The following is a 10,318-nucleotide window of genomic DNA, read 5'->3' on the forward strand; positions in this document are numbered from 1 at the left end:
TCCTGGGGTTGGGGGTGGGGGGTGGGGTGTGGGGGTGTGGGGGTGGGGGGAACAAATGTATAGACGAGAGGGTCTGGCATCCTAGGAGCAAGAGGCGGGGCCTATAAGAAGGGAAGGTAACACATTTTTATAAAGTCTTAAATGTTAAGTATTTCCCCATATTCAATGCTATTTCAAGATGAGCGATACATGCCCAGAGGGCCTCTTGTTACATCATTAGACAATTTTTGTGCAAGGATTATTTGATACCGGATTATTTCGAAGGCCTATATCCATTAAAAAGTTCATAGTAGCTGACAATAGCTATCAATGTATTCATTGTAATGATATATAATATGTTGTTTATTCGGATAAGTGTTTAATTATGATTGAGGTATATACCATATATACATAAATAGTTTTAACGAGAATCTTCTTACGTGTACACAAAGGTAATAAATAAAAGAAACGAAGGATCCTAGCTTCAAGATGTTGTCATTTTCTATCAACTGAAACATATTAATGTATATATACTACTTATGAATTCTTCGTGAAAATACAACAACGAAACGGTAATTATCCCCGCCAAAGTAATGTTGGTGAGGATATACCAACGGATTCCGTGTCTCGTGGCGTATAAGGAACATGTATCAGCAACCGTTCACGATATCTTCACAAAACGTACTGCACATATCAATTAAGATCTCTAATAGTGCCTTTGATATGGAGGAGTATTACTTTCAACATCTCCGCGGTTATCATGGAACCGATGAGCCAAAATAATCATCAATTTTCATCCTCCCTTTGGCCTTGACTTATATCGTCAATACATACTACCAACCCTGCAGGCATTATACCCTCGTTTTGAACTATTTGAATATTAATGTACATGTATATTTTCATTATACATATACTCTCTGTCTCTCTCTCTGTCTCTCTCTGTCTCTCTCTGTCTCTCTCTCTCTTAATTGTATATATAAATTGCAATACAGTGAGTATACGCTTTGTTGAATTAATCAAGACGGTTATACTTTGTTATGTTGAGTATATAAGGTATCTGAGTATAATAGTAATGAATGGTGTTGATGTATTGATATGATGGTGATGGTGTACATTGTCATGACTATGTCGTGATGACGTGTTGTTTCATTAAAATGATTACGATAATTTTCGGAATTATTTTGGAAATGATGATGACGATGATTAACGATTTGGATGATGATAATGATGTAATGAACATGGATTTAATGCCTTTTTTAACCAGTGAGAGTGTGTATTGAATTTTTTTACATTCGATGAAAACAATCAGCGTTTCCGGAGCATAATTTTAGTGTCAATATTTTGATGATTACCCTTGAAACATAGAAAAACACACTAATATCAGGGTTTCCGGTCGTTATGGTTTGGATCAATATTTTTCAATTTTCAAAAAAAAAAAGACATAAACATTACAATAAACTCCATTTTAAGGGAAGCAACTCCTATAAAAACTGTTACAATGAAATGTAAATGCATATAAAAACAAACCATTTGTTAATTTTTGAAGAGTTAGAGTTTCCTCATATCTACATATACACATCGAAAACGTCCATTTAAATAGCCACAAGGTCATCCACTGTCGAAGCTAAACACTTAATCGCATCAAATACTTTATCTGGATTGATTCATACATGTACAATTATTAATCTGAAGTAGTTTTATGGAAGTACATGCCTTCCAATGTTAAATATAACATATATTACCAGTTGGAAATCGAAATATGATCCTATGAGAACCAGGGTGGTGACAACATAAGTACCAGGCTTTTTTCCCATCAAGCATTGAACACGTCCAACTTCATATCGCACAAGGAAATATATTTCTAAACGAGATCATGTTGTTGTTGACCATACAAATTTCCCATAGTCCTCATCAACCTGCATCCCTCGAAATCGCGTGTTGTCAATTTTTCCGTCACGGAATTGCGATAATGGGAACAAGTCCGTGCGTGAACATCGAATCAACTGCGACAAGTAAACATCAAAGGTAAGTAGCTATTGTAAGTAGGAATGCTGCTCTCCAGAAATGGAAACGTAACTATTGGGGAATTGAACTCCTTGCGCTGATCTTGCTGGTTACACAATATGTAGAGATCGAGATAAGGGTCTGACGTGCACGAGTCTGTAGTGTCCTGTATCATCAGGTAAAATGGAGGAATTGCAGGGTCTTTGTTACCTGTGCTGATAATCTCCTCAATGTAATCAGCCTCATGAGAAGTAAGCCAACAGAGGAGCACAGATTTAAATTTGGGAACTTATTTTTTTCGTTATGTCTGTCTATGTTACGGAAAGAAATCCGCCCATCATACGTCAAATTTTTTTTATTGAATGATGCTATTCCTTTAGCTTAAGTTAAAGAGAGTGTGTGGCACGGGCCTTGCAGGTTATCGCATCATGAATTTGTCCATGCTGCAGAGTCATGTTTCAGAAATAACAATGCATATGTGTATATGTGATATTGCTATACACCTAGTCGTACGGTGTGACGTTTCAATAAAAAATAGAAACAGAAGTCAAATGCCTCGGATTAGCAAGTATTATCAGTAGTTTGTAAAGGCTGTTCTGCAACATCCAGTCCGCGACTTTCCGGATATAGAGGATTTGAATTCAACGTCAGTGCTGTTTGGGTAAGCATGGTTACAGGTTATGGACTAGCCCTTCTAAATGAAATGCTACCACCATGAATTCTTCAGGTATTTCTCAGCCATCATTTTCAGCTAATAAGACAGGGATAGAAAAACGCTGGCATGATGTGTTCGAGGCGGAAATGGGTCTGGGGAGAGACGTCACCAAAGAAGAATGTACCAATCGTGCTATGAAATGTTACCGGTCTCACGCGGAACTTGTAATTGCCAATCCTATTTATAAAGAACAACACCATCTGATGAAAGTAACCTGGCTGAGATTGGTAAGCGTTGTAAGCTGTGCTATTCCAATGCGGGCTTAAGCTGTAAAGGAGAAGCAAGCAGACGAGACGTATATGTGTATTGTGTAACGACATCCAGTAAGGTGCTGTAAGATGTGCTATTCGAATGCGGTCTTAACCTGTGAAAAAGACGGAAGCCGACGAGACGACAGCTATATTCGTGCATTGTTTAACAACATCCAAAATTCTGTATACCATGTATTTGGAAAATAGATAACAGCTTTGACTTCTGCAAGGCCGTCAAACAGCAGTCAAGTCCAAAGGATGAAGGCTAGCGTGACAAGAGTAGCATTTCGGCTGATATCGATGGTGTTATCAATGAGTTTAAATAAAAGTACAATATAATTAGATGTTTCAAAAAAAACAAATTGTTGTTCATCAGGAAAGATTAATGTTAGGATAGTATATCATTTGCAGTTATGTAATATTCATCTACAGCTTAAACAATTTCTCATTAGTTTTCCCAAAATTATTACTTGAGTCACCTGTGGGAAGTTCCATAGCTCACTTATTAGAGTTAGTAGTGGGTTGCACTCATAATACATCATGTTCAATAACTGCCTTTACCATGTACTTTGTTCTGAACCTTCCAGGTGTCGATGATGGTGTAAATATTCCGTGCGATATGCAGTATGAAGATGAATTGTACCTAATGGATGACTACCTGATTGTATTCTCCCAGCAATTACAAATATTGAAAACATAATTAAAGAAAAATCATCCCTAAACGTCGTGTTGGTTAATGCTAAAGCAATACAATGTCATGTCCCGTACCGCTCCCCGCTAAAAATAGTAACAGTGACCGTGACCAGGTAACTTGAACTTGATCTGTATATCTACCTACACCCTACAGCAGACAGCGGACACAGTTCGTACACCCTACCTGTAACGGAAAACTACTGTTTACATTCTATTTATTCACTCTAATGCAGCATTCCAGTTCTTTTCAAATAACGAGAATAAACAACCCTACATGTCCGAATGTAGTCAGATGTAATCTGAAAAGACAACACACTTCTAATGTCTATAGATTGAGATGATTTTATTAACACTGATCACGTGATCAACCAGGTTCGAGACCCAGTAAACCATGATATGTTACAGAGAACCACTGTAAAGGTCGGTATGTTTTGTAAACACACATGGCGCACAGATATATATATATATATATAGCTACATGCACTTAGACCGAATATTAATCGTTACATTGCTCGAATGTAAAGATAATATTTTGATATTAGTTGTGGTATTGATACGCGTACCTATATCACATGTCCCAGTCACTTCCTGACACATAATCCCGATAAACCTGTCCTGTAGCTTGGTCGTCCTAAATATTGACATTGTGTAAACATCATATATCGTGCCACATGTACATGAGTAATGCTACAACTGGCGGATGGATATTGCGTGATTATTGAGGAGGTATTTTTTTCATTTCACTTTAAATACATATATATATATCTCTGTTCCTTCAATAGTTATTTTGTTTTAAATATCTCGTCTTACTTGCCAAGTATTTTTGTTAACAAGCCCTGACATCTATCGACTTAGCGTTTAATTATTCAAGACTGCTATATGTCACATTATTCTTATTCGCTCTAATTGAGACCTAAACTGTTTCGCATGTAATATTTACAAATGTAGCATTCCAGTTCTTTGTTCAATTCACATTATCATACTCTATGATTATGTGTTTAAAAGTACTGTTAGCTTACTATTAGCTTATATGTTAAATTTTCTTAAAATGCCCATTTATAATGCTTAATGAATGTTTACTTGTAGACTACAGGTAGGTACATGATAACTTAACAGTCGTTAACATATGTTATATAGATTTTATCAATTCCATATCCATGTTAATATATTACTTTAAGTCTTGGACTTTGGGTTCTAAACCGGAAGTTTAGATATAAACCGAAAGTTGATATCAATACACCGGAAGTTGCTGTTTCAGTAGTGAACAAAGGTACTCCTGATCGCCTTCATAACTAAAGATAAGTTTACATTATTAATTTGTCAATGTCTTTGAATAAACCATTTTATTTTACTCAAATGTTTTGCTAACCTCATTAGATAATTTATGTAAATAGTTCTTTGTCATGTATATAGCTCCCTGGTACATTGGTATATTGCAAGGATTGAATTTTCAGTGCATATTAAAGTGTTAATTAATTACACAAACTTTTAAGTAAAAACAAATAATATTGTTTTGTCCCTACCTTTTTGTTCCTTGGGTGCCCGCGTTTTATCTTTTACATCGACCATTCAATGCTAAGCAGTGTAGCTCTTCAAAGTCAATTTCCCATCCTTTAGTGATTTTTTTCTTTTGTTGTATTATTGTCAATCGTATATTACAAATGAACATTGTTCTTTTCTACATTTATTTTCATTGTATTGCAATTAAACCCATTAAGTTGTTTAATTCGAGATTATTAGATCTATATTATATATCAGTAACAAAGAATAGTCATGTACGATTGGTTGTATATATTTATTGTCACGTAAGCAACGCGTGAAATTTATAAGACTGTCTCCATTGTCAATTCCAGAATCCAGCTCAATTAAAAAACACGGAAAACAACCCAAAAATCAGCATTAAAAAAATCGACTGCGTCGGGAATAACTGTTTAATACATTACGTACTGTGGGAGTTCTGTTGTAATATTAAATTCAAGGCGACATGGAGAAGCGAGAGAATATTTTCCTAAAGAAGAGTTTTGTAGCCATTACCGGAGCCAGTAGAGGATTTGGTAGATGCATGGCCCTGAAGTTTGCGGTCAAGTTCCCTCCGAATTCCGTCTTGGTACTGATGGCGAGGAATGAGGAGGCTTTGGAATGCATCAGGACGGAATTGCAAGCAACGGCTCCCAATATAACGGTTTTAGTTAGACAGTATGACCAGGGAAAATCTGATGAAGGATATTTTAATGGAATATTTGATAGTCTGCTTACTGAAAGCAAATGTTCAAAGGATGATTTTGAACAGGTAATGCTTGTTCATAACTGTGCTACCACTGGTGACAAAGACAAGACTGCGATTCAGTTGTGTGACACCGACCGCGTACGGTCTTACTATAACATGAACCTCTGCGGCATGATTTTACTCAACACGAGCTTCTTCGCAACATTTTGTGATCCTTCACCGTCTCGAGTCGTAGTCAACGTAACGTCAGGGGGATCTCAGCGTCCAATTCCGTCACTCCACCTATATTGCGCAGGTACATTGAATTAATCACTAATACCTTATGATGGTTTTATGGCATGATACATTTGACATTTAATTGAATGTCATAAACATTTTGTTCAGTATGGCAACAAAAGCTATCCATCACACTTGATAATAATACGTTAAAATGCAAATGAAAACTAAATGAACTAACTCTATTATATCTACAAATCGGGGGCAAAATATGAATTCAATATAGTCTTGTATAAAAAGCAAAATAAAAACAAGTGCTTATTGGTATTGGAAACCATCACAGAAGTTCACCAAACGCCTTCATAGTCCCTAAGATGCAAATGTTTTGGCTATGGTAACGAAACCCAATCGGAAGCCTCCGTGTGAATACTATGGTAGCAATATCCATACGGTTCGCGATCCCCTAATACCCATATATACAAACTTTACATCAAAATCAGGCAATATTGAAATTGCGACCAATCAGAGGTCAGGAATTGGCCGCTGTTTTGTTTAAATGTGCAACAGGCTAGGAATGTGACCGTTGTCCTATGATGTACCTACATACCACATTTCATCAAAATATGACAATACCATTTCCAAAAATAAATTCCGCCATTGTTTCAGTGATCTTATGCTAAACATAGATAGCAAATTTCATCAAAACCAGACGATATCTAAATTATGACTAATCAGAAGTTATTTCTATTACAGGCATTTTGTTTTTAATTTTTACTTTTTTTTATGCTGAATTAATGTACATCCTGTAACTATCCTTCCAATCAGGATTTAATGCGTTCAATTATAAAGAAAAAGAGTTATAGGGAATTAGATTTTCGAAATGTTCAGTATATGAAGAGACCTCCTTGTGCTCGACATCTTGTGTCATAGAGATGACCTTGTCCTTCATATCTTGTTTATTTTCTATTTCAGGCAAAGCTGCCCGTGATATGTTTTTCAGAGTCCTTTGCGCCGAAGAACCATCTATTCGGGTTCTGACATACTCGCCAGGCGGTGTCGACACAGACATGTTTCGAGATATTGAGACAAATTCATCCTCATCATCATTACGTAAAGTGACAAATGGCAAGTCCGTTTTTTTAATCTGTTGGTTGTACGTTGTTAAACCTGCTTTTCATTTACAGTGTTGTTGTGAAGATGAACCAATGACATTACTATTTTAGTCTTACTTTTTATATATTTTTGCAAAAAAAAAAAAAAAAAAGGCAAAAAAAAAAAAAGCAAAAAATAATAACATATCCATTATGTTAAAGAAAATACAATGAAATATATCACAGGACATAAAACAGACACATCCAGCATTAAGAACATCAAATGAAACATATTAAATAAATGTTTAAATGTCCATACTATAATGTCACTGTATCTTGAGTGCCAATTCACCATTCAGATATGCGTGCCGGTCATGGAAGCACAGGCACTTGTAACGATGAAGGGTATTATTATTTGGTATTTGGGAAATGGCGCTAGGGGATATACTTTAACAAATGGTATCTTTGGTCATTTTCAAAGAAAATTGGTCAATGGCCAGTTGATTGGCCCTGAAGAGAAAAGCGATGAATTCATATGGAAAGCATAGGATCTCCTAAGTGGTACAATGTTTGCATTGCAGCTTGTGTTGGTGCAGAAATTGTCCAATGAAGTGAGGTAGTAGAACATGTCATGCCTTATGTACATTTATAGCCCCTTGTGCCTTCCCACATATCAAATACGGCCCTTCTATACTATATTCGTAAGGTGTCTGTGACTGGAACGATCTGGCATTAGGCATACATAATCTCACTGTGTATTATCATTTAATGCGACTAAACATGTGCCCCTGCAAAATCGGGGACTACTAAATTATGTAGAGACAGATCACCAAGCATATAACTATTGCTGTCGGTGACCCCACTACAATAGTCCCATTTCTTACCCTGGCTGTCGATGTTTCTCTTAGCATCCATCCCCATACACTTTATCTGCTGCCCCAATGGCGTGGTCGTAAGAGGTGACAAAATTTGGGATCTTACTTTTTTCTGTCTAAGTCTCCCTTGACGCTGCCTCACTATTGGGCTTTTAGTAGAGTATTCGCCCCTATGAGGAAGGCTTTGGGTTCTGTTCAATGGCAGAGACAATCAAGAAATGGTAGCTTCTACTCTTGTTTAGAAATCAGCATTTCAGCATTTGGACCGACTGGTTCGCCTGTGGTCAGAATATTGTGACCGGGTGGGTGTTCTGCAGGTTTGTTTCCCGATAGTATGCTTTAGTGAGTTAGCATTACAAAGTCGACGTCAGTTTACAAGGAGACAAACATACCGAAGCCTGAAAAAACCCAAAAAAAACCCACACACATATACACTACATGCATGCATCTCGCACAAAGGGGAGAGCAGTGAGGAAAGAAAGAAAAGTTTGAAGATCGAAAGTGTTGAAAAGGGGACAGAAGATTAATTTTGGTTTCTTCTATGTCACCTACACCTAACTAGAAGACATGGTAGAAAATCCTTGAATCTTAAGGGGGCAAACATCTACGATCAACATGCAGCTGGGCACATCGGACTTTGTTATCGGTCTATCCAATGTCCTATGAACAGAAGATATTGGGGAAACCACCTACGACCCAGCAGGGACCCCTACAATTGTTCGCATCTTACGACATGCAGTGATATTCTGCATGGGTTTGATAGGACGTATGGCCCTGGCTGTTTATTATTTTCCCACTTTAATTACACTCTTTGTTTGCATCCAGGTACACAATTTAAATGTATTCTATCATTTAAAACAAACAATTATTAATTTGTTTCCCAGGAATGCGTGAGGACGGCAAGTTGCTGACACCAGAGGAATCTGTAGCCGACCTAGAGCAGGTATTGGAGGAAAACGCTTTTGATAACGCTGAGTTCGTGGACTACTTTCTTCGGAAATTCAAGCCATATGCAGACAAATATAAACAGTAGTAATTTTAGCTCTGTTGGTCCGTACAACCGGTAACCTTATGTCGAGGCGCGGCGTCAGCAAGTGTTGATGTTGTTTCCTCATATCCACTGCAATTTATAAATGATCGATGCAGGCCCAGAGGGCCTTTGTAACAACATATACACAACTGTTGTGCAAGAGTCATTAAATGCCCAAGTATAAAGGCCTAAAACCAGTAAAGTAGCTGACAATAACTATTAATGGAATCGTTGTAATGAAATATAATATTTTCTATGTTGATTCACAAGTGTTTATTCATGATATCATATTATATCGTCGGTAAGACATCGGCTGTTTGAAGGAGAATCTTTTAAGCGTAAATAAAAGTAATCAATAAAAGAAACGAATGCGTCAAGGTGTTGTTATTTTCTATTATTCAAAATATATTAATAAACGGTAAAAATCCCCGCCTTACGTTTGTTGGCGGAAGATATTCCAACAGGTCCTATATGTCCCAGGCCATTTAGAAAATATCCGCACACAAATCAATTAAGTTCTCGTATAGTGCTTTTGATATGGAGTAGTATCACTTTCAACATTTCCATGGTCATCATGGAATCAATGAGTAAAAATAATAACCAATATCAGCGTTTCTGGGGCATACTTCTAAATTGCACTATTGGTCAAGTAGTGACTTTCGTTATGGACCAATTCCAGTTGATTACCCTGGGAATATTTAGCAAAAAACTCTAATTTCAGCGCTTATTCTGGTTATGGTTTGGATATTTTTCCTTTCTTTTTCTTCAAAAAACTCTTAAATTCTTTTAATGATGAAATGTCTGTAAAATGCATATAAAACGTCATTAGTCGACATCTGCCACGGAAATCGTGAAATGTAAACAAGTCCATCCTTTAATATAGAAACAACCGCAACATGTAAGCACCGTAGGTGCGTACCTTTGGTAAGTAAGAACCAATGTTACTCTCCTGAAGAAGAAAATTAACTATTAAAAAATTGAACTTCTTGCGCTGATCATACAGCTTAGTTGTAAACTGTCCTTGCTGGTTACACACTATGTAGTGATCGAAATAAGGATCTGACGTGCAAGAGTCTGTAGTGTCCTGTATCCTCAGGTAAAATGAAGGAATTGTTGGGTCTCTGTTTCCCGTTCTGATAAGCTCTTTAATGTAATCAGCCTTATGAAAAGTAAGTCAACAGAGCAGCATAGTTTGTTCTCATGTGAATACAAATTATATGTTGGGAAGATGTGGACA

At 36.7% G+C, this 10,318-nt stretch overlaps 1 protein-coding gene across 2 annotated transcripts; it reads left to right on the plus strand.

Annotated features, from left to right (window-relative positions):
• Positions 1–3,836: 3,836 nt before the first annotated feature.
• Positions 3,837–9,454, plus strand: LOC117343789 (sepiapterin reductase-like). 2 transcript variants are annotated; one of them, XM_033906288.1, is made up of 4 exons: positions 3,837–4,062; positions 5,496–6,164; positions 7,058–7,210; positions 8,936–9,454. In XM_033906288.1, the coding sequence occupies exons 2-4, from the start codon at positions 5,627–5,629 to the stop codon at positions 9,082–9,084; spliced, it is 840 nt and encodes a 279-aa protein (XP_033762179.1). In that variant the 5' UTR covers positions 3,837–4,062; positions 5,496–5,626; the 3' UTR covers positions 9,085–9,454. The 2 variants fall into 2 exon arrangements, with proteins under 2 accessions (XP_033762179.1, XP_033762178.1); XM_033906287.1 differs by lacking the exon at positions 3,837–4,062 and adding an exon at positions 4,162–4,368.
• The last annotated feature ends 864 nt before the right edge of the window (positions 9,455–10,318 follow it).

This window comes from Pecten maximus, chromosome 15, assembly GCF_902652985.1.
Source record: "Pecten maximus chromosome 15, xPecMax1.1, whole genome shotgun sequence".
Taxonomy (NCBI): domain Eukaryota; kingdom Metazoa; phylum Mollusca; class Bivalvia; order Pectinida; family Pectinidae; genus Pecten; species Pecten maximus.

What these genes read in the sequence shown, in the direction of transcription:
- LOC117343789 (XM_033906288.1), top strand. Translation starts at nt 5,627, where the DNA reads ATGGAGAAGCGAGAGAATATTTTCCTAAAGAAGAGTTTTGTAGCCATT. An exon ending in ACTCCACCTATATTGCGCAG is followed by an intron (nt 6,165 to 7,057) that starts GTACATTGAATT and finishes TTTCTATTTCAG; the next exon opens with GCAAAGCTGCCCGTGATATG. An exon ending in ATTACGTAAAGTGACAAATG is followed by an intron (nt 7,211 to 8,935) that starts GCAAGTCCGTTT and finishes TTTGTTTCCCAG; the next exon opens with GAATGCGTGAGGACGGCAAG.